This window comes from Chanos chanos, chromosome 14 (genome assembly GCF_902362185.1).
Source record: "Chanos chanos chromosome 14, fChaCha1.1, whole genome shotgun sequence".
Classification (NCBI taxonomy): domain Eukaryota; kingdom Metazoa; phylum Chordata; class Actinopteri; order Gonorynchiformes; family Chanidae; genus Chanos; species Chanos chanos.
In genome coordinates, this window is record NC_044508.1 from 563,471 (window position 1) to 590,000 (window position 26,530).

At 44.6% G+C, this 26,530-nt stretch overlaps 2 protein-coding genes across 2 annotated transcripts in view; one reads left to right on the plus strand and one right to left on the minus strand.

Moving 5' to 3' along the window:
* Positions 1-4,190: 4,190 nt before the first annotated feature.
* gdnfb (glial cell derived neurotrophic factor b) lies at positions 4,191-4,640 on the minus strand. The gene has a single exon (XM_030792001.1). The coding sequence runs from the start codon at positions 4,638-4,640 to the stop codon at positions 4,191-4,193; it is 450 nt and encodes a 149-aa protein (XP_030647861.1).
* An 8,733-nt stretch (positions 4,641-13,373) lies between these two features.
* The window catches only part of egflam (EGF-like, fibronectin type III and laminin G domains), a 26,866-nt gene continuing 13,709 nt past the window's right edge, over positions 13,374-26,530 (plus strand). Inside the window, exons 1-11 of the mRNA XM_030791703.1 lie at positions 13,374-13,482; positions 15,996-16,105; positions 17,443-17,529; positions 17,923-17,949; positions 18,138-18,255; positions 19,102-19,237; positions 20,339-20,505; positions 23,091-23,200; positions 23,362-23,770; positions 23,899-23,999; positions 25,825-25,925. Of these exons, the coding sequence (XP_030647563.1) occupies positions 13,374-13,482; positions 15,996-16,105; positions 17,443-17,529; positions 17,923-17,949; positions 18,138-18,255; positions 19,102-19,237; positions 20,339-20,505; positions 23,091-23,200; positions 23,362-23,770; positions 23,899-23,999; positions 25,825-25,925 (1,475 nt within the window). The remainder of the gene's footprint in view (positions 13,483-15,995; positions 16,106-17,442; positions 17,530-17,922; positions 17,950-18,137; positions 18,256-19,101; positions 19,238-20,338; positions 20,506-23,090; positions 23,201-23,361; positions 23,771-23,898; positions 24,000-25,824; positions 25,926-26,530) is intronic.

Consider the following 26,530-nt stretch of genomic DNA (forward strand, 5'->3'; position numbering starts at 1 on the left):
GTGTGTGTGTGTGTGTGTGTGTGTGGTATGTGTGTGTGTGTGTGTATGCATACGTGTGTGTGTGGTGTGTGTGTGTATGTGTGTATGAACAGAGGCTGGATATAGTTATGGATGTGTAGGAAAAGACTCCTTACATTAAAGATCTTTGAAATAAATGTTAGAAAAGATTAATTTTCTTTCCTTCACATTTTGGTTGCTGTTTGTAAAACATGTCTTTCTGTGGGAGGTCTCTGTATTCATTTGTATTAAGAGGAAAGGCCCTCTTTAGATCTGTGTTTGTTTGGTTTTCCTTCCAACCAAAACCATGACCATGAACTGTTACTCCTCCATCTGTCACATGTCCGTGATGTCACACTTCAGAGGTACAAAGACATGTATATATACTGATACTACACACACACACACTCACACACACACACATACACAGAGTGTGTCACATCACACTTTACCTACCCTGATGTGGTCCTGTCTGGCTAATGATCATGCCAGGCCTTTTGTAATGACAGTGTAATTGTCTCTGTGGTTTCTAATAGAGTAGGCTTAGTAACTGTCACCCACTCTCTCTCACACACACACACACAAACACACACACATACAGAAACATAATGCCACCACAGTCGGATCTGATATCTGAGACATGTCAGATCACATGACAACCACACCCATTATCTCAGACCCCCTCCCCTCCCTCAACTCCATTTCTCTCCCTCTCTGTTTCTCTCTCCCTCTGTTTCTCTCTCCCTCTGTTTCTCTCTCTCTCTCTGTTTCAGTCTCTCTCTGTTTCTCTCTCCCTCTGTTTCTCTCTCCCTCTGTTTCTCTCTCTCTCTCTGTTTCAGTCTCTCTCTGTTTCTCTCTCCCTCTCTGTTTCTCTCTCCCTCTGTTTCAGTCTCTCTCTGTTTCTGTCTCTCTCTCTGTTTCTGTCTCCCTCTCTGTTTCAGTCTCTGTCTGTTTCTGTCTCTCTCTCTGTTTCTGTCTCCCTCTCTGGTTCAGTCTCTCTCTGTTTCTGTCTCTCTCTCTGTTTCTGTCTCCCTCTCTGGTTCAGTCTCTCTCTGTTTCTGTCTCTCTCTCTGTTTCTGTCTCCCTCTCTGTTTCAGTCTCTCTCTGTTTCTGTCTCTCTCTCTGTTTCTGTCTCCCTCTGTTCAACTCTGTCACCAATCCCTCTTTTCTTCTTTTCACCTTTTTCGTTTCCATCTCTCCGTCCACCCATGTCCCTCTCTCTGTTTAACTGTGTCACTCACTCTAAAGTACACATGAAAAACAACACAGATGTAGTGCTAATATGCAACAGACACCTTTTTCATGTGGGCTTACTATTGGGAAACTCTAACTTACATATATCTGGTATCTGTGTGTTACAACATATTTGTAATAATGAATTCATGTGTGTTTCAGTCAGCTAACTCCAGGCCTCTACCTTAATGATGACTTAATAGCTATGCTTGATCCTTTTGTTTTCAGAGACTGATTACAGATGTGGTGAATCAGCGGTGAGTCTGTACAGTGAATCTGTGTGGTGAATCAGTGGTGAATCTGTTCAGTAAATCAGTGGTGAGTCTGTACAGTGAATCTGTGTGGTGAATCAGTGGTGAATCTGTTCAGTGAATCAGTGGTGAGTCTGTACAGTGAATCTGTGTGGTGAATCAGTGGTGAGTCTGTACAGTGAATCTGTGTGGTGAATCAGTGGTGAGTCTGTACAGTGAGTCATTATGAAGAGTGTGGATGACCATATGATCCCTAATTCTCCTCCTGTCAGAATCATGCTGAATGAAATGACTCATTTATTTTGATTTTACAATATAATGAGCTTTGGAATAGAAATAAAAATTGTACAGGGAACTTGGGTGTAGTAATATAAACTTGACAGTTTTTGCAGCAACCATGTGAAAGAGCATTTTTGCTAAATAAATAAACAGCATTTTCTAAATAAACAGATTTAGCCTTCATGGCAGGAATGAGACTCAGACTTGATAAATGACATTTACATTTTGCCAAGACTTAAATCTCCCACCTCAGTGTCCCAGTTAAAAACTTCGTTAAGGTTAATATGCAGCTGTGAAATGCTCTGGTTTGCAGAATCAGAGCGTTTGGCCAATGTGTGGCAGATTACTCATGTTCAGATTGTCTCTGCTTCTGTAAAACGACTTGGCACAAAATATGACTCCGTCAAATAAACATGATACAAACTCATAGTCAAACAACAGTAATAAATAACACTAAGTTAATTACACCAAAACCGTAACCTTATCTGGAAATTTGCTTTACAAAGAAAATTTAGATGTTCCCACAATCACAAATAACTGTCAGTTATTTCTTCTCTGGAAAATCAAGATGTGTTCATTAGTATTTGCATTCTCATTCACATATTGGAGCCATTTATCTGTAAAAACACATAAATGGTTTTGTGTGTGTAGTGTTGGTATGGTGTGGAGTTGGTGTAGTCTTGGTGTAGTGTTGGTGTGGAGTTGGTGTAGTGTTGGTATGGTGTGGAGTTGGTGTAGTGTTGGTGTGGAGTTGTTGTGGAGTTGTTTTGATGTAGTCTTGGTGTGGAGTTATTGTGATGTAGAGTTGTTGTGGAGTTGTTGTGGAGTTGTTGTGGTGTAGTCTTGGTGTGGAGTTGATGTAGTGTTGGTGTGGAGTTGTTGTGGAGTTATTGTGGTGTGGAGTTATTGTGATGTAGAGTTGTTGTGGAGTTGTTGTGGTGTAGTCTTGGTGTGGAGTTGATGTAGTGTTGGTGTGGTGTAGTATTATCACTAATGTCACTAATGGTTTGATGTTTTCATTCACCACTCACCTGTTGTACCTCGTTAACACTTTAGCCTTGATTTGCTAATTGCTGGTTACTGATTACTAATTTACCAATGTAATAATTCGGTGTTGTACTAGGCACTCTGTGTGTGTGTGTGTGTGTGTGTATGTGTGTGCGTGCGCGCGCATATGTACGTGTCTGTGAGTGTGTGTGTAGGGGTGGACAGTATAAATGGTATAGAAAGTACACCTGTATAAATTTGCCCTACGGTATGGATTTTGACTATACTGTGCTGACTGGTAGAGTCCTCACAGATCTCAAGTGGCAATGATGTAATTACACCAGCAATGCACCAAACCTGAGGTCACTAATAGGCGGACCACGGTCCGAGCCCAGACCAAGACGCCGTCCTATTCGGACCTGGATCTATAACCAATAAATTATTGGGAATTGTTACATTTTGACGGAGCGTTTTTATTTTAACCAGCACAGCTTTTCTAGCCTTTACGGCACTGGTTTAGCGCCCCAGGAAACTCACAGACCAGTTACATGCATCGTCTTCTCACGTGATGCTACGCAGCCAATCAGATCTGTGCATTCTGATAAGCGTTGCGACTCAAATCATTAGTGAGATACACACACACAGTGGAGAAACAAGACAAAAGACAACGGTCAGAGAAGTGAGTGAGAGAAAAGTAATTTCACATGGCGTGCTCTGAAAAGAGAAGAGTAAACAGCGAAAACAGCTTTTAATTAAGAAGGGACAGACATGTTCATTCCTCTGACGGGCAGTATGTGTCATATGTTCTGAGACTTTGGTAATTATTAAAAGCAGCAATGTGAAGTGACACCATGAGACAAATCATAAGTCGTTTGAGCAAATGCACCCACTCAAATCTGAACTGAGCGTACAGAGAATAAACCGTCTAAGAGCCCGATATGATCTATTCACTGCCCAACAACGTGCTAACAAATATGCTATTAAAGCTGCTTGGATTTTGGGTCAACATAAAAAAACTTACTGACGGAGGGGTTGTCAGGGAGAGCATGAGTGCGGTAGCTGAAACCTTACTGGAGGGAGAATAAAAAGAATACAGTTAAGAGGACAGTAGTAGCTGCCATGCAGTTGTCATACCAGTGCTTTACCCCTTCAGAAGCATTTATATTGAAATTTTAAGAAAAACAAATATACCGTGATATATACCGTTACCGTCCGTGCTTCAAATTATACCATGATATAAATTTTAGGCCATACCGCCCAGCCCTATGCGTGTGTGCACGCATGTGTCCGTGTGTGTGTGTGTCTGTCTGTGTGTGTGTGTGTGTGTGTATATATCTGTCTATGTGTGTGTGGCTGTCCGTGTGTGTGTGTGTGTGTGTACGCATCTGCATGTGTGTGTGTGTGTGTGTATCTGTCTGTTTGTCTGTGTGTGTATGTGTGGACTCAAACACAGCCACACTGTCTAGCTGAGTGCATTCTCATGGTGTGGTATATTAGGTCGTCGTCAAGGAAAGACAGGTCATCGTCATAGGCAACAGGTCTGCAGCAGACATGTGGCGGTGTTTCGGGGAACAGGCTGCGGTTCCGTGTGAGACTGTTGAGGATTTTGTCATAGTTTGTGAGGGACCTGGTGCAGGCACCAGTGCAGTAGCTGAAAAACAGCTCCTCTTTGCTCCGAAAACCCAAGCCAAGATCACTCACGTTTAACTGAATCCGCTTTAGCACGCAACCTCTACGGCCCCGCCCACTCTTCCTCCGCTCCTTCCCCCTCTCTCTTTTCACTTCTCCGTTTGCATCTGTCTGTCCTTTCTGATAGGATCTCTTCAGCCTGCTAACAGTGGCCTGGATGAAGGCCAGCACTTCCTCTGAGGTGTCTGGGTGGAGTAGGGCCATTTTGGCAGCTTTGGGACATCAAAGGGAGAAAGAGAGAAAAAAAACACTCTAACAATGCACCTGAAGCGTCAGTGTAAACTCAGAGAGGCTGGATTAAAGCAGAGGACCGACAGTAGACACTGTGGGAGGTGACTGAGGTGTCACTGATATTCCCTGTGGTAACACAGAAAAGTCATCGGGGAGAAACACAGGATCACAGAAAAAAAACCACTCCATACATCCTGCTTTATGCTCACTGTGTGAAGAGAAGCACTGCGTAATAACGGCTTTGTTCTTAGCTCTGGTCAACGCTAAAAAGATGTGGAGCTTTCTGTGTAAGAGAGGTAGTGACTGAATAGAACCAGAGATGTTTGTGTGAATGCTCTTCTCACACCAAACAACAGGTAACTCAATTCTCTCAGCTCTGTGCTCTGAACTCCCACTGTCATATCAAGTGTAAACTCAGGTAATGTGTGTTTAAACACTCTTGTGCAGGTGTTGGCCTAATATAGATTACTTGAATGTTAAGCCAAAACAAAATACCCGCTGTCAATTAAAATGACATTTTTGTAGGAATTCCTTTATTAACAAAAACATTAACAAGCACAGATGCTAGTTTGGCTGTGTTTGTAACAGTTAGAGAATGTTCTTACACTGATCTTTCACTGTTTGCTGTAATTTGACTGATTTTGGATCCAGTGGCACGACAGAACCAATGACGTTCCAGCGAGTGCCAGGGAACCTGGCGGCATGCCCGTGCCCCCTTTGGCGCTGAGAAGGGAGTGAGAGAGGCCTCATGTGCCCGCTGCTTAACATCAGGAGAGACGTGAAGACTATAATCCATAACCTCATTTTATTGCAAAGCCACGTGAAGAAACCTACAGCAAACAGAGACAATTAAATTAGGTCAAATGATCTCAAAATGGACTTCTGCCAAAAGTTAAACACTCAAGAATATTGTCACACTTTTGGATTGATTTCACTAATATGCATATGTAACAACATACCCCAGCAAGAAGGTTCAGCACAGCTATTTATAATTAATAGAAGATAAAAACTGCAGCAAATTAAAATTAAACTGAATAGACAGATAAACAGAGGGACAGACACACACACACACACACACCACAAAGATGGAGAGAGAGAGAGAGAATATTCTGAATGATCTCTTTCAGCAAGATGTTTGCTGAAATACTCTCTGAAAGAAAAAAAGGTGCTTGAAAAGGTGTTGCTAACCCACAAATGCATTTATGTACTATAGATATTGTGATCCTTCATATTTACCACCAAATTATCAGGTAAGAAATGTCTAAACCTTCCACTCACCTGATCCGCTGGTCAGTGTAGGATGTAGAGCGAAACACACCGATCTATCCACGCTACATTATAACGATCCTTTTAGGACTCTCTGGTGCCGTTCTGAGGCTCAGGTGTGTCAGACACTTCCTCGGACAGTCGAGTCCGTCTGTTTCTCGCCCTGCAACATATCCCTCCTGTGCCCCCGCTTTCCGTTAAGCGACAGTCAATCCCGCGCTCATTTGCTCAAGGAATCCTGCTTACACGGACGGTTGTCTTTCTCTGGCGCTGCTTTTCTTAACCTGAGAAGATACAGAGTGTTTGGAGTACGATGCTCCCAGACCTAACATCAGCCCACCCATTGTCCGCACACTTTTACAACATTCAAAAGTCAAAAACTGTTCGTGAAAGGAACTAAAGAACTTGGTGAATGTAACACCTGACTACGACGGGCGACTGATGACGATAAGAGAGCCCATCGCTCGTATCCAGTGTATTCCACTGAACCGTGTACACAACTTATAATTACACATGCGTCGTTAGCGAGTACTGCACCTCTGCTAAACAATATTCCTGACAATGTGTTGAGGTGTGTTTTACGGAACACGATTCAGATGTTTGGTTTGGAACATCTGATTTAATATCAAAGCTGTTAACATATCATGGCTATGATATAACAAGAAATTAAATTAGATGTTCCCTTAAGCGAAATAAATTGGGGAAATTAATTTAGTTCCGCTAAGACAAATAAAAGACCCCAGAAAGAGCGTATAATTAAAATTAACAATACGCCGTGTCATAACTTTGACAGTACAGTGGCACCCTCTATTGGCTGGTAGTATGATTGTACTTGACTGTGCTCGTGAAATGAAGAGGGACTTAAATCGATTTGTTACAAATGTAATCAAATGTTTATTGTCTTTTAAATTAACACGGAATCTAACCAAAACGAAACAAAATAAAATTAACAAAAGCACCAAAAGTAGCTGAAGGTATTACATTTGTCAATCCGTTCCGCAAGAAACCATTCCGCGTGAGTTTGAAGAGGGGATAGGTGATTTTTACAGGGGATGAGCCGTCAGTAAAGACTGCCACGGCACACCAAACACCCCGAGACATCATCTCAGTTGTAAATATATAAAAATAAGAGCACGCTGGTGAACTAAAATCACTCAAAATATCCTGGAATGTCAGCAAACTATAGTCCCCAAATATACCCTTCATAACATAAATGGGTTCTCGACCATTAGAAAAATACAAGTAAAGTTAGAAAGGTACTTCGCTGTTGGTAGATGGTAATTATTCCAGTTTGGTTTGGCTGGATGACATTTACACGGTACATCTAAATACCGCTCGAGAGAATTCCATAACCTGAGGGAGTGCAATACAGTGCAACCAAATCTAAACTGGAGGTTCTTGCGACCTGTAGTCTCCCTGCATAAAGCATATCCTGGGACCCGTAACCTGGGACCTGTAGCCTCCCTGCATAAAGCATATCCTGGGACCCGTAACCTGGGACCTGTAGCCTCCCTGCATAAAGCATATCCTGGGACCCGTAACCTGGGACCTGTAGCCTCCCTGCATAAAGCATATCCTGGGACCCGTAACCTGGGACCTGTGGGGTCAGCGGCTTCAGTTTGTCTCCGGCCTATTTTAGAGTATTCGTTAAACCAAGTTCTAAAGTCTAAGATGCCCAATAGAATTATCACAGTTTTGTGGTCCATTCACAGTTTAAAGAGAAGTTTTGTAGATCGAGAGCGCTGTCACACTTAATCTGTCTGCAGTTATCCCAGAATCCCCAGTGACAACACTTGCCATCTACCCACAACCTAATCTGGGCGCTGGGATTACGTCTGCGTGTTGAAAGATTAGGAAGTAATCCATGGTGACAGAGTTGGATTCCAATCAGTTTATATTTGTGACTAATTTCATGCTGCCTATCCTGATGTTACAAATTTTCACATGCCCCTTTTTGCCCTGACAAAGACGAATTGTTTTCTCAGTCACTTTCAGTGGCTGGTTTATTATTTTAGTCCAAGCCCGGTTACTGTGAAAAGAAAATCCCCAGTTTTAGGATGCAGGGCGTTCGAAGGAGAAACCTTACCGTGTTAAAGTGCAAATCTATGACACTAGAGGTCACTGTTTTATTATTAATTACACAGAAAGTACAACAAACAATGCAGTTGTGTACAAATTCACACAAACCAGTTGTGAACTCAAAGACTGTGGAGCATACCCGACACCAACTCCAGGGAATGCACGTGGATTTTTGTGTGATTTCACTAACGCTCGGGGCATCATTTTCAGTCCTCGTTTCCACACAACAGAACGAAATCAGTGTCTCTAGCTCACGAGCCACAAACAATGGGATTTGTCCCCAAGCGTTTAAAGCTGACAGTAACCTGTCAGCTATACTGTGTTTTGTCTCTGACACACGGCACAGCTTTCTGAAATATGTTTTTTTTCTCCGTGTTTCTGAAAAGGGCACCTGAGAGTATCGCTAAACTACATTGAAAACAACCGCTGTAAAATGCTAGCCGAGACAGACCGCGGGTCTCATAAACAAACGACGATAACTGAGAGAAGATGTAGTGAACCAGGGTCAAAGTCTGATTATTATTAATGTTATGTCTCACAGTGGGCCAGGGCTGTGGGAGAGAACAAAATCTCACTCACTCTCCACATTGACAAACCCTGAGGTGATCTCCTCAACCCCCTGTCAATGGTTTACCACATATTTCAATAAACCAACAAATAGTGTAAGTTCACACTTCACAAGAGTTAGCTCAAAGTTCAGTTCACACAGATTAAAATGAACAAGTTCACAGTTCACAATTTTGAATTTTTTACAAGTTCACAGTCCCAGTTCACTTCTTTGTTTGTTTGTTCGTTTGTTTGTTTGTTTAGTGAGCTGCGCTGAGCTTGTCTTTTTCAGAAGAACCTCCTCCTACCCATCCATCCCCAGACCCCAGTCACTGCCACCGCCCACTCCAGTCACTGCCACCGCCCACTCCAGTCACTGCCCACTCCAGTCACCGCCCACTCCAGTCACCGCCACCGCCCACTCCAGTCACCGCCACCGCCCACTCCAGTCACCGCCCACTCCAGTCACCGCCACCGCCCACTCCAGTCACAGCCACCCCCCACTCCAGTCACAGCCACCGCCCACTCCAGTCACAGCCACCGCCCACTCCAGTCACAGCCACCGCCCACAGTCACCGCCCCCGCCCACTCCAGTCACCGCCCCCGCCCACTCCAGTCACCGCCCCCGCCCACTCCAGTCACCGCCACCGCCCACTCCAGTCACTGCCACCGCCCACTCCAGTCACTGCCACCGCCCACTCCAGTCACCGCCACCGCCCACTCCAGTCACAGCCACCGCCCACAGTCACCGCCCCCGCCCACTCCAGTCACCGCCCCCGCCCACTCCAGTCACCGCCCCCGCCCACTCCAGTCACCGCCACCGCCCACTCCAGTCACTGCCACCGCCCACTCCAGTCACTGCCACCGCCCACTCCAGTCACTGCCACCGCCCACTCCAGTCACAGCCACCGCCCACTCCAGTCACAGCCACCGCCCACTCCAGTCACTGCCACCGCCCACTCCAGTCACAGCCACCGCCCACTCCAGTCACAGTGTGGCAGGGTGAAACCGAACAGGGGTTCGGGTCGCCCAAAAATAAACAAAAAAAATGGCTCCGCCGCAAATAGCACGTAGGTGCAAAGTGTTTTATTTACAGTGCAACAAAGAAAAAACCCAGTTCCAAAGTGAAGAAAAGTGAAGAAAAATGTCCAAAATGTCAAATATTTACAGGAAACAAAAAAAATGTATATATATTTACAAAAAACACAAAAACAAACAAACAAACAAAAATATATATAGGTAAACAAATAAATAAACCAATAAACAAACAAATCGCTACTTTCAACTCACTTTAATTCTCCACAGCTACACTCTGTCACTCTCCTGACTCCCTCAACCTACAATGATTGGAACCCCTCTTTTCATTCATAAGCCCCTCCCCCAGAACATACCACCTTTGTTCTGTTTAAAAATAAAAATAATATTGCCCATCCTAATAATTTTAGTGTACAAACAGAATTACCACAACTTTTATATACATTTTATACACATAATTTATACATTCACAATTTCACCTATCCCCATAATTTCCATAAATCATCACACTCGAACGAAAAACCCCTTTTCACTGGAGTGGCCCCTTCCCCCCGTGGGCATCACGCAAGCGCCACTCCAGCTAAACCAAATAAATGAACTTGGGTTTCTGCAGCTCTGTTTGGTCCTCCCCTGCACCGGTAGTTGTACCCTGCTGTAGTACAGACAAACAGACACACGGAGAGAGGAAACGAGGAACGGAGGAAGACAAGACAACGAACAAAATCCTATAACAAAACAAAAGACATTTAAACCAAACGCTAAGTACAATAAAGACGGGACCAAACATTTCAATGAGTAATTGTGCGTGTTTGTAACATGATAAAGACGGTAACGGTAAAACAAACAACAGTAAAGACGCTAACAAACATTTAGGTGTAATTTAGGGTGTTTGTGGGGTGTTTTAACCTGTAAGATTGTGAACGTGAATTGGAAATGTTTGTGTGTATGAAACCGGGTAACCTGCTGCGCGCTTCGAGTGTGCACCCTCGAAGCTAACGCATTATGTTATCGGAATATGTGTATTATAGATATGTATGAATGGCGTACACGTAACAGGACATAAACACGAACAAACAAAGTACAACTGAGGGAAGTGGCTAGTTTGTGGGGAAAAGACGCCGCCCGCGGCCTGAGACAGAGCCCTCTGTCACACACAGCCACCGCCCACAGTCACAGCCACCGCCCACTCCAGTCACTGCCACCGCCCACTCCAGTCACAGCCACCGCCCACTCCAGTCACTGCCACCGCCCACTCCAGTCACAGCCACCGCCCACTCCAGTCACCGCCACCGCCCACTCCAGTCACAGCCACCGCCCACTCAAGTCACAGTCACCGCCCACTCCAGTCACTGCCACCGCCCACTCCAGTCACAGCCACCGCCCACTCCAGTCACTGCCACCGCCCACTCCAGTCACTGCCACCGCCCACTCCAGTCACAGCCACCGCCCACTCCAGTCACTGCCACCGCCCACTCCAGTCACAGCCACCGCCCACTCCAGTCACTGCCACCGCCCACAGTCACTGCCACCGCCCACTCCAGTCACTGCCACCGCCCACTCCAGTCACTGCCACCGCCCACTCCAGTCACTGCCACTGCCCACTCCAGTCACTGCCACTGCCCACTGGTTGTGTAAACTTATACATTTACTAGTGGAAGTGCAAAAAAACCAACAAAAAAACTAAAAAGCTCAAAACACAAAGTAAATGCCTTTATTTTCTCATGTGCATGCATATGTACATCAATATACTCAGTACCCACTACTCACCCTCCAAAAACCATGCACATACCCTTCAGACAAAAGCAACAATTCATTACACATATCAAGTGTCATGTATCATGTATGTATCACGTATCATACACATGTACTTACTAGTTCATAAAACTCCTTCAAATAATCATATGAACTGGCCTCAGCAGTACCACTAGCTGCGTTGTCTGAATCGCCACTTGCACTGGCCATTTTGAAAAAAAAGGTTAAACTAGCCAGTGTTGCTTACAGTGGCTAGTTCTTTACAGCCCTTTGAGACTGTAAACAGTGATATTAGGCTCTAAATAAACTTCAACTTGAACCATATGCGCAAGCACTGTGTCTTACGGCACCCGATGATTCTGAATGTCGCACGAACCTGAACGACGCTGATGTTCACGTTCTTTGGCTGCAAACTGATAAGTTCACGTTCATCGGGAAAATGATCACGTTCAATGAGCGCGCTCTTTTAGCGCGTTCATGCACAACACTGCAAATAAATAACTAAATATATTATAATAAACTTGACTTTAATGACCTACAAATGACCCGTAACAAAAAGGCTACTGGCAACATTGTTCCAGTCAGAGATCTGGACTAACACAACGCATCTGGCACCATACTAAGGAGACAGACAAACTGACAGACTGAAAAAAATGTGCAGTAAAGCGATTCCACTTTTGAAAAACGAAACCTTGAGACGATCTGCTGCATATTCATTTGGTTACTGAACATGTGTACGAGATTTTAAAGGAATCTTTGCCCCGTTTATTTTAAGACAATTTTAATACGCTTTTTATCATTATTTGTTTATAGCGTAGCTGATCGCGTCCACAATCATGGAGTGCTTGGAGAACAACACGATGCGGAACAGATGTGACGAAATGCTGAGGTTAGAATTTTAAATTGAATGGAGGTCATGCAGAAAGACATTAAGTGTAGCGTACGGGTTTTACAAGATTGATTATTTTCTCTGTGTAGAATAGTGGATAGAAAACAAACCACAGCGAAAGTTTAAAATGTCCTGCAGAACAGGTTTTACAAACAATGTTTAAGACGGCAAATCACACCAGCATGTTTACATATTAGTGCAATTCTAACGACTGTCTCTCAAACAAAATAGATGTGTAACAACTTCACAAACTGTCAAAGCGAGTTGACTTCTGAATAATCCTGTCAGAGTGGGACATACGATGACGCTATCTACAGAGAAATCGCATAGCAAATCTGGTCATTTATCGGTTATCAAATAAGTCACCAAAACAAGATAATGATTCATGTATGATAACTGAATAATTTCGTAAATTCACAACGTCTAAATAATAACCCAGCATCGCATAACTGTCTATAGAAGCGTATTCAAGTTTATGCAAATGAGTGCGTGCATTCACACATCTATCCACCTAACCTCGTATTCTTGTGACTCTTTGGCGTGTTGCTATATTGGGCCAAGTGGCCGTAGCAGGCTCAGCAAGTCCATCTGGGTAGATTAGACTCTGTAGTTATCCTCTTAACTTGAAGTGTCTTTACCGTCTCACAAATTCTGTCATCGCGACGCTGCAACTACTCAATTTCTAAATTACCCGAGTCGCGCTCGCAGTAAAGAGGGACAGGGACCTGGAACCGGCGCACGTGTAGTGACACCGATATCTGTGTCAATTCAACGTTTCTGCTGTTCACGAGATGCCTGCGCGTGTGTTCTTTTCTGGCTTTGCGAGACGCTTGGGATCCGCAGTGTGTTCAACTGATCTTTAACGGATATTAATCTTATCAGTGTCACACCTGCTTTAACTGGGAATACATGGGAGAAAAACGTCAATAATTGCATGCCGGCTTTGATAAATAGTCTACTGTCTGGACATAGGCCTAATTATTGAAGACAACTACAGCTTGTAGGCCTAGACAAAGTATTGGCTGTAATCGATTTTCTGTTTTTAAATGTCGAATGGCATTCCGAATCACGTCTTAAATTACAGACGAACATTATCAGTTTACCTCAGAGACTGTTCACATTAAAGTCAACCAGGAGACATGACGCGGTTGTCCGGAAAAGAGAAGTTTTTGTTTCTAACTCTCCTTCTTATTACGTGTTTTGTTAATATTGCCTTTTGTGCTCGGAAACCCACTGTGAGAAAGTCAGGTAAGTCGAAACAAACCTCTTTACTGCTATGTTTTATCCTCCATGCGGTTACATTTCAGTGTAGTGTTCACCTTGCTTGCTGAAACTGTTGCCAAAGCAGTTGTGTATCAAGGTGTCTAAAAGGATGAATAAACCAGTAGGATACAATAGTATGCAGTGAACGGGAGATTCAGTGAGTGGAAATAGCGGGTTTTGGCTAATTAGGGAACCACACCATTTTCGATGAAGGTTTTGTCTCACGCGTTTACTCCGGAGTAAACTGGGAAATTCAGCGTCTGCTCCGTTTGTTAAGCTACACTTTGTAAACAGTGAGGAATGTAAGTCATTTCTGACCGTGTTAAGCAATTATATGAAGAGGGAAAATAAGTAATTAACAGATGAGTGATGACTAAGTTTCTCAGTGAGGTTTCACTCATGTCGTTAACTCCATGGCGTTAAAACAGGTGTCAGTGAGTTATGACTGTTAGCAGAATGAATGCAAGTCGGTGTGTAAACTGAGTGCGGTTGTAGTCACCTTGTGTCATGAAGTTTAATAGAAAACGTCAAACCTAAATGGAAAATTTAATTTTCAGTCTTTTGTTTCTGTATAAGTCCTGTTTTAACTCAAGTTCAAAATGCCTCCACCTACGGCAGTCACACGAATAACTAAATTTTGTTTTATAGATATCATTTAATATACATACACAAATGGGCATGGAGCCCATTTACCGCGGAGAACAGAGCTCCGAGGAACAATGAAATTGTGATTTTATTAAGCACGGAGTGCAGCTATAGAGTTGTGGATTACATCACCTCAGTCTGCTGCAACAAATTAAATGATAATTGTCTGAAAATCTGAATTTAGATCATTATTTCAAAATAAAATATTTTGAAACTAAAGGTTTAAATGACTTACTGCAGACTGTTCTCACACCCTCAGCTGAGTCACTGAAGAACTGAAGAGTTTCTCATCCTTTTACTGACCTGTTCTTTCCTCTCTGAGAGCCGCTGCTGGCTCTGCACATGTGAGGGGCTCTCTGTTTTTCTGGGGATTTGGATTTTGGGATAGGCATTGATTGTACAGGGTGTTTTCCATACACTAGTCATTGATCACACGCTTGATTCACAGTTCTTACATTGTCAGCTTGGCCTGGAGGCTCATGCTGTGTCTGTGTTTGAAACCGCTGTTTGGGAACTGTACTGTTGGTTTATGAAGCTAAAGGTTAGTGTTCATTTTGTCTCAGACGTATCACTGATTGAGGATGTTTGAAAAATCTTGCACTGTGTTCTTCCGACACTGGTACCACAGAACTGCTCAAACCTTGTTGCGTTCCAGTCTTCACTCTCAGTGGTTATTTCATGGCCAGGCTGCGTGGGCTGGTCAGAGGTTGTTTTTGTGACCGGAGATCGAGGGCGTGGCAGTGTGTTACTGCAGTGTTTCTCCTGGTACGCCGTCGGCTGCGGTTGACTTTGGGTCACGCAGCTGCTGGTTCTCCTTGACCTTTCAGCGGTCTTCACAGCGCCTCACACACCCCTGCATCTCTGGTCCCCTGAGGGAGGAACACGACCGGCACTAAAGTCTGACGAGCGTGTGGACAGACTGTGTGTAAATGCTCCGGGTGCTAGTCCTTCACATTTAGAGAGAGTTTTTGGGACGAAGTTGTCCATAAATATCATTTCATGTGCTTCAGTCTGGCTTCACTGTTTGGCTCCCAGTTATGACATGTCACATACTAAACACTGACATGAATTTGATTTGAATGTTTTTTGCTTTTGTTTTTTTTATAATCTGTTCTGGGATTCCAGGGATGCCAAAAGAGAGCTTTTCACCCTCCTCAGATTCTTTTTTCTCTTCTTAAATTCTTTCTTTCCTTATCTGAGAGAGCCCTCTGAAGACTATTTCGTTTCAAAGACACATGTCTGTTTTTGCATTCTTCAGTGTATAAACAGAACAAGTGAATGGGTGACCAGTGTTTTAATATCCACTGTTTTTACAGCATAGAGCAGAGCATGTGACATACTCCACAAACACAGTCAGCTGTGTGTGTCAGGCAGACTGGCAGACATGATTATAGAGAAGCCTGTTTCTTCTCTTCTCTTCTCCTCTCCTCTCCTCTCCTCTCCTCTCTGCTCTTCTCTGCTCTTCTCTGCTCTTCTCTGCTCTTCTCTGCTCTTCTCTTCTCTGCTCTTCTCTTCTCTTCTCTGCTCTTCTCTGCTCTGCTCTTGACGGGCTCTGGCCTTTGGGGCCTTTTAAAGGCTGACAAGACCATGGCTGTTCAGATGGACACATACCTTGAAATAAAAAGAGAATAAGGTGAAACTAAATGAAAAGGCTTACTGCTCTGTCCTGTGTGTCTGTTGGCTGCCAAGTGTTTTTTACTCTAAAGCTTAAGTAATGCAGTTTCCGTGACCTTGTGATAGTGTGTTGTTGACAGTCTGTTTTTTTCCTGTGTGTTGTTACGTGTGGTGTTGATTATTGACATGATGTGGGCTTTGTTATGGTGATGTCTGTTTGTGAATGTTGTTTATGGCAGAGAGACTGAGCCCTCCTCTGGACATTCAGCTGGAGACAGTGAACTGCACAGCATTCAGCGTGAGGTGGAAAATGCCACGGCGACACGTGAGCACCATCACAGGCTACAAGGTAACCTTCCTCCTCATCCTCCTCCTCTTCTATCCTACACATCTCTCTCCATCCACCACTCAACTCAGATTCGTCCTCATTGTCACACTGTGAACAAGAGGTATCAGCACTACCTGGCCCTGCGTGGAGTATTCTGTCACACAGGGAGGGCCTGGCATATGCTGTCAGTGCAGAGAGATGCCCTGAGGACCAAAGGAACTGTGCCTTAAGGTTTATGCTGTGTGATGTGTGTGTGTGTACAAACTCACTGTTCAGCCTGGAAAAGAGCCAGAGACTTAATGAGCAAATGATGCTGGACATTTTCTGTGTCGGTCAGTGGGCAGTCTCTGAGTTTTCCCAGAGTTCTCTGTTTTCCCAGACTAATAAAGTGTTTGTGTTTATGTGGTCAGGACATCCTAGTAAGTCAAGAGTCATTACCTGGCAGATAATTACTGATTATGACAACAGTAACACACACACACACACACACACACACTGGGTCAGACGCAGTAAGCTTCTGGCACAGACCACAAGTGTGCCACGTCCATGTTCTGTGTGTGTGTGTTTGTGTGTGTGTGTGTGTGTGTGTGTGTGTGTGTGTGTGTGTGTGTGTAGGCGTGCAGATGTTCAGGCCTGTGTTGTCCCAGGAGAGGATTCAGTCAGTGTGCTCTGTTTCACACTGTGATGAGAGAAAACACTGACTCATGTCAGATCACTGTGCTAATACAGTTAGTCTCACACACACACAATGTCACTACAGATCAGTTGTGCCTAACCAGGATTAGAGCGGTTTCCTCTAGACCAGTGGTTCTCAACTCCAGTCCTGAGGGCCCACTGTCCTGCACCTCTTTGTTTTAACTCTTCTTTATCACAGTTAACTGAGCTAATCAAGGGCTCGATGATGAATTGATCAGTGGAATCAGGTGTGTCAGTCCTGAGTTAAAACAAAGATGTTACAACAGGACTTGTCTAGGCTGTAGTGTCCTCATGAATATCAGAGAAGTACTGCTCACCTTTATTTAGGTGAAGCTATGTTGTTGTTTTGTAATGGTATGCGGATGGCTGTATCATTGAAACTTTACATTTTTGGATGATTTGGGATCAGTCATTATATTCTCCTGGTTTTTTCTAAAGGCGCTTGGCTCACTTTCATACACACATTTGTGTGATTGTTACAGCAGGTTTGTTTGGTCAAGCTGTCAGGCTTTTAACACACAGAAATCTCTGAAGTGAGTGATTCAGTTCAGTTCAGGCAGGTTAGTGTATGTGCTGTGTTGATGTATTTGTATGGTCTGGTTGTATTTGTGTGTGTGTGTGTGTGTGTGTGTGTGTGTGTGTGTGTGTATGTCTGTGTTTAGGTGTTCTACACGGAGATGAGGAACAATCGTCCAGTCAGCACTGCTGTGACTCTGGAGGTTCCTCTGAGCTTGGACATGCTCACCATGGTGACCCTGCACATCTCACGACCTTTACATCACATCTCACGACCTTTACATCACATCTCACGACCTTTACATCACATCTCACGACCTTTACATCACATCTCACGACCTTTACATCACATCTCATGACCTTTACATCACATCTCACGACCTTTACATCACATCTCACGACCTTTACATCACATCTCATGACCTTTAAATTACAGCAACTTATTGGGATTTCTACACAAACTCAGCAGAGAATTTAAATAAAAGTGGATGTAGTTAGAGTGACATTTTACAGTTGAATATACAGCTCTGATGTGTCTGTGTTTGTTGACTTGTTTGTATTTGTTGACTTGTTTGTGTTTGTTGACTTGTCTGTGTTTGTTGACTCTGGTCTGTTCTCCTTCTCAGGGGCAGTTTGATGGACAGGCCAGTTTTGTAAGTAAAAATAAATGTTTGTTGTTTCCAAAATTCTGCCCTTAAATCTATACATCTGTAAGTGTTTTCCCCCTTTTATGTCCTTTATAATGAACTGTACTGAGATATACTGACAGTCATGTGTATTAAACATAGCTGGTGCACACACCCACACACTCACAATGCTGTCTGTGTTCTTTGTTGTGAAGGATGTGGTCATTGGTAATCTGAAGATTGCGACTCAGTATCGGGTCAGTGTTGGAGCATATGGCTGGGCAGGGGAGGGTCGTCCCAGCATGCCGCGGGACATCAGCACAGCGTCTCATGGTAGGCTGCTTCTCTACTGCTCACGAAATCTCCACCCACACAGCCAATGCAGCTCGAACCACAGAAATGATCAGAGTACTAATAATGGTTAAAACTTTGTTTGCATTAAGGATACGTATGTGATTGTTTTGGCCGTGCCACTTATAATTATTATTATATAATATTAATTTCTATTGTTTTGGTGTTTCCTCTCCTTTGAAATTCCAGATAAGTAGTCTGTGATATTACGGTGAACCGGGCTCCATATGGTTTAGATGGTTCACTCTGTGATATTACGGTGAACCGGGCTCCGTATGGTTTAGATAGTTCACTCTGTGATATTACGGTGAACCGGGCTCCGTATGGTTTAGATGGTTCACTCTGTGATATTACGGTGAACCGGGCTCCGTATGGTTTAGATAGTTCACTCTGTGATATTACGGTGAACCGGCCTCCGTATGGTTTAGATGGTTCACTCTGTGCTTTGTTGTATATCAGTCAGACGCATGTGGCCAAGGTCAGGCTCTGTCACACATATCAGCATCACAGTGAATTACACTTGGGCTGATTCTGGTCAAAGATACACGCCCCAGATCTGGCCCTTAAACGTTAGCTGGGTTCTGGTTTTGCGCCTGCACCGTTGGCCTGGTAGCAGGTCCTGCCTCGGGGCCGGTTGATTATCAGTGGCGAGTGTCAGTGAGGCTGGGAATGGGCCATGTGTGGATTTGTGTGAGTTAATGCAAACATATTTACACACACAGGTAGTGTGTTTTCTATCTGCAGACTCGGGAAGATGTAGACTGGGCATTTATGTGTGATGAGTGTCAATCTGTGAGATAAAAACTTTTCAGTCCCTCTTCACTCTAGAGATGTGTATGCCTCCGTCACCTCCAACGCAACCTGTTGTTAGACCAGTGTCGGACACGGAGCTGGCGTTGTCATGGCAACAGGGAGAGAGTGAAGGAAGTTCACCCGTCCTGCACTTCCTGGTGGCATATATCAGGTCTGGTTCCCCAAACTACATTATAAAAGTTGATCGGTCTCTGCATGGTGAAACAGAGCTGTGATTGGTCTCTGCATGGTGAAACAGAGCTGTGATTGGTCTCTGCATGGTGAAACAGAGCTGTGATTGTTGCGACATGAATTGACTAATGGTGAAAAAAGGATGTGATGCTAGAACTTGGATTCTCAACAAAGACCACCCTCGACAACAGCTAGTCTTCCTTCTCACGTATAGAGAACACTGAGAGGGTCTATCCTAAGTTTGATGGGGGCGAGTTTGATGGGGGCAAGTGAGATAACATCTCCCCAAAGTGCTCTCTGGCCTTTGGACCAAGCCCCGAGCATCTGGGTCCAGCAAGGAACGCTGTCACTTCATGGGCCCAAATATTCTGAAATCCCTCTGGTCTACTCAACACAAGTGAGCCATTCAGCCCAGGGGGAATGTGACTCAGCCACACGCACTGGGACGAATTTGATTAATGAGCTTTTTGGTCCAATATCATCTGCTTTTGAGAAGAATCTCAGAGCAGTCAGACTGAGTGTGTGGTCTGTTTGAGTCTCCGCAGCCCTGCTGGCCAAAGCTCTGTCTCATCTGTCTGAGGAGTGTTATGTGAATGTCATTAACCTACCAAACCTTATAGAGACCCATCTAAACCCTGTGTGTGTGTGAGACCCATCTAAACCCTGTGTGTGTGTGAGACCCATCTAAACCCTGTGTGTGTGTGAGACCCAGTCTAAACCCTGTGTGAGACCCATCTAAACCCTGTATGTGTGTGTGTGTGTGTACATCTAAGCTGTGCTTTAATCTTGACAGACACTTATGTAATCAGTGGTACAGCAGACTGGTGTCCTCTCTGTTTAGCTTAGTGTCAAATCTAAACACTCTGGACACAAACAGGATCAGCACACCTCAAAGATCTGCCCACATTATTCACAGTTAGCAATAAGGTGAAGTGAGGTAAAAGTGAAGTTTAAAAAAAAAAAAAGTGTTTTCCCGTCTGTCTGTCTGTCTGTCTGTCTGTCTGTCTGTCTATGTAAATGTGTCTTTGTGTGTATGTCTGTGTCTTTGTAAATGTGTTTGTGTGCGCATGTATGTGTGTAGGCCTGAGATGGACACGGAGTGGACCTACATCAGAGAGGCAGTTGAGTCCAGTTCCATGGTTCTGAGAGGCCTGATGCCTGACACAGAGTACCAGTTTGTGGTCCGGGCCGTCAACGTCCACGGCATCAGCCCCCCCAGCCCAATCAACAATCCCGTACGAACACTGAGTGAGTACCTGGACACTCTGTGTGTGTGTGTGTGTGTGTGTGTGTGTGTGTTTCTGGTGGAAGGAGGTCTCCACACACCTTAACAGTGAGACTTTGACTCTGGTTTGAGAGCCTCAAAGGAAAACTGCTGAGACATGATTGTGTCTTCAGACCACTGATATTTTAATGGGAATGAAGAAACATGAGCACAGTCATGCACACTTACTATAGACAGACCATAGCAGCTTTGGCTTGGCACAGAGTGGGGTTGGGATGGAGAGGGGGGGTCTGGGTCCAGGTGGATGATAGATTGGGGCGAGAGGGGGGGTTGTCCAGGGCAGAGGACGGGAGTGGAAGGGGTGGTGTAGCAGTCTGTTTTTTTGGGGTTTTTTTGTGGTTTTTTTCAGCGTGTCTGGTTCTCCGTAGTGGCCAGAGAGTAATTAAGGCTAATTGATTTAATCACCTTAGAGAGAGAGAGAGAGAGAGGGGGGGGGGGGGGGGAGGGGGGGGGGGGGGGAGAGGGAGAGGGGGGAGGGGGAGGGAGGGAGAGAGAGAGAGAGAGAGAGAGAGAGAGAGAGGGAGAGAGAGAGAGAGAGAGAGAGGGAGGGAGGAGAGAGGGAGGGAGGAGAGAGAGAGAGAGAGAGAGGGGGAGTGGCAGGTCCTCTGTCCTCCCTGTGTTGGTTGGGAGAGGGTTAATCCCATACCTCAGACAGGATTAAGGATCACCGCAGCCCCCTGCTGGGAGGAGCAGGACCCCAGACCCCAGACCCCAGCACAGCCTCTCAGTCCCACTGACCTGGGCCTAACACACTGTGTCATTCATATCACACATTAACACATCACTCTTCTGCAGAATGTGTGGAAGTCTGAGGGAACCAGTAGATGGAGAATTAAAGCTCTTTACTGGATCTCTCTTTAAACCACTGTGTGTGTGTGTGTCTGCGTGTGTGTGTGTGTCTGCGTGTGTGTGTGTGTCTGCGTGTGTATGTGTGTGTGTGTGTTTGTGTCTGTGTGTGTGTGTCTGCGTGTGTGTGTGTTTGTGTCTGCGTGTGTGTTTGTGTCTCTGTGTGTGTGTGTGAGAGTGTGTGTCTGCATGTGTCTGTGTGTGTGTGTGTGTGTGAGTGTGTGTGTGTGGGGACTGTATTTAATTGTTTACTGGAGTGTGTTGAGTGTATGAATGTGTGTGTGTCTGTATGAATGTGTGTGTGTCTGTATGTATGTGTGTGTGTCTGTATGTGTGTCTGTATGTGTGTGTGTGCTGTATGTGTCTGTATGTGCGTGTGTGTCTGTGTGTGTGTGTGTGTGTGTGTGTGTGTGTGGACTGTAATTGTATTTAATTGTTTACTGGAGTGTGTTGAGTGTATGAATGTGTGTGTGTCTGTATGTATGTGTGTGTGTCTGTGTGTGTGTGTGTGTGTGTGTGTGTCTGTATGTGTGTCTGTATGTGTGTGTGTGCTGTATGTGTCTGTATGTGCGTGTGTGTCTGTGTGTGTGTGTGTGTGTGTGTGTGTGTGTGTGTGTGGACTGTAATTGTATTTAATTGTTTACTGGAGTGTGTTGAGTGTATGAATGTGTGTGTGTGTGTATGTATGTGTGTGTGTCTGTATGTGTGTGTGTGTGTGTGTGTGTCTGTATGTGTGTGTGTGTGTGTGTGTGTGTCTGTATGTTTGTCTGTATGTGTGTGTGTGCTGTATGTGTCTGTATGTGCGTGTGTGTCTGTGTGTGTGTGTGTGTGTGTGTGGACTGTAATTGTATTTAATTGTTTACTGGAGTGTGTTGAGTGTATGAATGTGTGTGTGTCTGTATGTATGTGTGTGTGTCTGTATGTGTGTGTGTGTGTGTGTGTGTGTCTGTATGTTTGTCTGTATGTGTGTGTGTGCTGTATGTGTCTGTATGTGCGTGTGTGTGTGTGTGTGTGTGTGTGTGTGTGGACTGTAATTGTATTTAATTGTTTACTGGAGTGTGTTGAGTGTATGAATGTGTGTGTGTGTGTATGTATGTGTGTGTGTCTGTATGTGTGTGTGTGTGTGTGTGTGTGTGTGTCTGTATGTTTATCTGTATGTGTGTGTGTGCTGTATGTGTCTGTATGTGCGTGTGTGTCTTTGTGTGGACTGTAATTGTATTTAATTGTTTACTGGAGTGTGTTGACTGTATGAATGTGTGTGTGTCTGTATGTATGTGTGTGTGTCTGTGTGTGTGTGTGTGTGTGTGTGTGTGTGTGGACTGTAATTGTATTTAATTGTTTACTGGAGTGTGTTGAGTGTATGAATGTGTGTGTGTCTGTATGTATGTGTGTGTGTCTGTGTGTGTGTGTGTGTGTGGACTGTAATTGTATTTAATTGTTTACTGGAGTGTGTTGAGTGTATGAATGTGTGTGTGTCTGTGTGTGTGTGTGTGTGTGTGTGTGTGGACTGTAATTGTATTTAATTGTTTACTGGAGTGTGTTGAGTGTATGAATGGCTGTGATGTAAATTCAGCCAAAGGTGGAGATTGTTGACAAGTACTCTCTCTCTCTGTCTGTCTGTCTGTCTGCCTCTCTGTCTGCGTCTCTGCCTGCCTGTCTGTGTGTCTGTGTGTTTGTCTGTCTGATACATGTACATACTCAGGTGTAGCGGAGGTGGGCAGTGGAGATTATGACCAAAGCTACAGCACTGACTTTAAAACAAAGGAGGAATATGATGTGGATGACTCTGACTACGATGTCTTCATTGAAGAGGTGAATGTCCCTCTTCCTCGTTCTCTCTCTCTCTGTCTCTCTCTCTCTCTCTCTCTCTGTCTCTCTCTCTCTCTGTCTCTCTCTCTCTCTCTCTGTCTCTGTCTCTGTATCTTTCTAATGCAAACACATACTCACTCTGTTTTCTTTCCAACTCTCTCCAGCTGAAGTCTTTTCCAGATAACCGCAAGTCACAGCTGAGATCCAGGACTGGCGTTCCCGGGAATGGAAATGTTGTTTTCAGAATGCGCACACCTTCTCCTAGCAATGTCAGCGCCCCAATCACGTCCGTTTCCACGGCAACTACACCCACAACCCCCATATCCACCACCATCAGCACCACCACCGCCAAAACCACCACCACCGAAATGGTCATGCCCAGTGCCCCCTTCGCCGTGACCTCTGCCCCCTCCCCGCCCATGACCCCGTGGAAAGGGCCGATCCCCCGTCTGTACGACCTGACCTGCGATGACACGGTTTGCCCTCCGGACTCGTTCTGCGTTAACGACTATGAGAGAGGAGGCTCTCGCTGTCACTGCAGCCTGGGCAGACGAGGAGACTACTGCACACAGGGTGAGAGAGAACCACACACGGCTCTCATCAGACCCAAACCCACTCACCGCTGCTTCCCTTTACACTCTGTTTGGATGTGTGTTATGGAATACTGAACAGGTTTGAGTGAATCTGCATGTGTTATACAGGTGTAACTGTGCAGTTCCCAAAGTTCTATGGCCACTCCCATATGACCTTTGACCCTTTGAAGAACTCCTACCAAAGCTTCCAAATGACCATTGAGTTTAAGGTGAGGACGCAGACAGATACAGAGAGACATAGTCGACATATCTGTAATATAACCCATATGTGCAGATATAGTCAATATATCAATAATATAACCACACACACACACACACACATGTATATGTATATATTGTATACGTTACGTGTGTAATGTGTTTGTAAGTGTGTGCAAATGTGTGTACATGGTAACCAGGTATGTTTGCATATGTGTGTGTGTGTGTGTGTGTGTGTGTGTGTGTTAACCAGCTGTATGTGAATGTGTGTATATGTTAACATAGGGGTTAATCCAGAAAGCGGGTTTAGTGAACACTCAGAGTTAGTTAACTCAAAGTAAGTTGTAAACCTCCTAATAGAAGAGTCCTATGGCTTTGTTTTGCCAGGAGAATGAAGCCATAGGACTCTTCTCTTAAGAGGTTTACTATTTACTCTGAGTTAACTAACTCTGAGTGTTCACTAAACCTGCTTTCTGGATTACTCCCCAGGTGTATGCAAACCAGGTGTGTGTGAATGTGTGTGTGTGTGTGTGTGTGTATGTATGTGTGTATGTATGTTAACCAGGTGTGTGTGTGTGTGCGTATGTTAACCAGGTGTGTGTATGTGTGTGTGCATATGTTAACCAGGTGTGTGTGTGTGTGCATATGTTAACCAGGTGTGTATATGTGTGCGTATATTAACCAGGTGTGTGTATGTGTGTGTACATGTGAACCAGGTGTGTGTGTATGTGTGTGTACATGTGAACCAGGTGTGTGTGAATGTGTGTGTACATGTTAACCAGGTGTGTGTGTATGTGTGTGTACATGTTAACCAGGTGTGTATATGTGTGCGCATGCTAACCAGGGGTGTATATGTGTGTGTACATGTTAAGCAGGTGTGTATATGTGTGCGCATGTTAACCAGGGGTGTATATGTGTGTGTACATGTTAACCAGGGGTGTATATGTGTGTGTGTACATGTTAACCAGGTGTGTGTGTATGTGTGTGTACATGTTAAGCAGGTGTGTGTGTATGTGTGTGTACATGTTAAGCAGGTGTGTGTATGTGTGTGTGTGTACATGTTAACCAGGTGTGTGTGTGTATGTGTGTGTACATGTTAACCAGGTGTGTGTATGTGTGTGTGTACATGTTAAGCAGGTGTGTGTATGTGTGTGTGTACATGTTAAGCAGGTGTGTGTGTATGTGTGTGTACATGTTAACCAGGTGTGTGTGTATGTGTGTGTGTACATGTTAACCAGGTGTGTGTGTACATGTTAAGCAGGTGTGTGTGTGTATGTGTGTGTACATGTTAAGCAGGTGTGTGTATGTGTGTGTGTACATGTTAAGCAGGTGTGTGTATATGTGTGTGTACATGTTAACCAGGTGTGTGTGTATGTGTGTGTGTACATGTTAACCAGGTGTGTGTGTATGTGTGTGTGTACATGTTAACCAGGTGTGTGTGCATGTGTGTGTACATGTTAACCAGGTGTGTGTGTGTGTGTACATGTTAACCAGGTGTGTGTGTATGTGTGTGTGTACATGTTAAGCAGGTGTGTGTGTGTATGTGTGTGTGTACATGTTAACCAGGTGTGTGTGTATGTGTGTGTGTGTACATGTTAACCAGGTGTGTGTGTATGTGTGTGTGTGTACATGTTAACCAGGTGTGTGTGTGTATGTGTGTGTACATGTTAACCAGGTGTGTGTGTATGTGTGTGTGTACATGTTAACCAGGTGTGTGTGTATGTGTGTGTGTACATGTTAAACAGGTGTGTGTGTGTGTGTGTGTACATGTTAACCAGGTGTGTGTGTACATGTTAACCAGGTGTGTGTGTATGTGTGTGTGTACATGTTAACCAGGCGGACTCTGAGGATGGCCTGTTGCTGTACTGTGGGGAAAATGAACAGGCTCGTGGAGACTTTGCCTCCCTGGCCATCATACGTGGAAAACTACACTACAGGTTACTATGGCAACAAACTCATACCACCATAGACACACCAAATATACTGTAAACCAGGGGTGGGCAAATCCATTCGTGGGGGGCCAGCGCCCTGCTGGTTTTTGTTTTCACCTCTTAGTTATCTGTTGATTTTCACCTTGAAAACAGGTGTGCACGCTCTTCAGCCAATCACAGATGGTATTTCATTAGTCGACAAGAAAAACAGCAGGACCATGGCCCTCCAGGACCGGATTTGCCCACCCCTGCTGTAAACTACTGTGACCATTATAAACCATGTTCACAATAAAAACATTGTGAACTTAATAAACTTGTTTTTTTCCTCTGCTTTAATATGAGGCTTATTGTGCCGTAAAGTGTGTTGTGTGTGAGTTTTATATTTGAGGGTTGTCAGTACGGCTGGACTTTTGTGGTTATTCATTAAGCAGAAACAGTGAGTTTTCAGAGCGCTGTCAATCTTCTGCCCAGTGCGTGCGTGCGTGTGTGCATGCATGTGTGTGTGTGTGCTCGTGTGTGCGTGCGTGCGTGTGTGTGTGCATGCGCGCGTGTGTGTGCGTACATGTGTGTGTGTGCGTGTGTGTGCGTACGTGTGTGTGTGTGCATGCGCG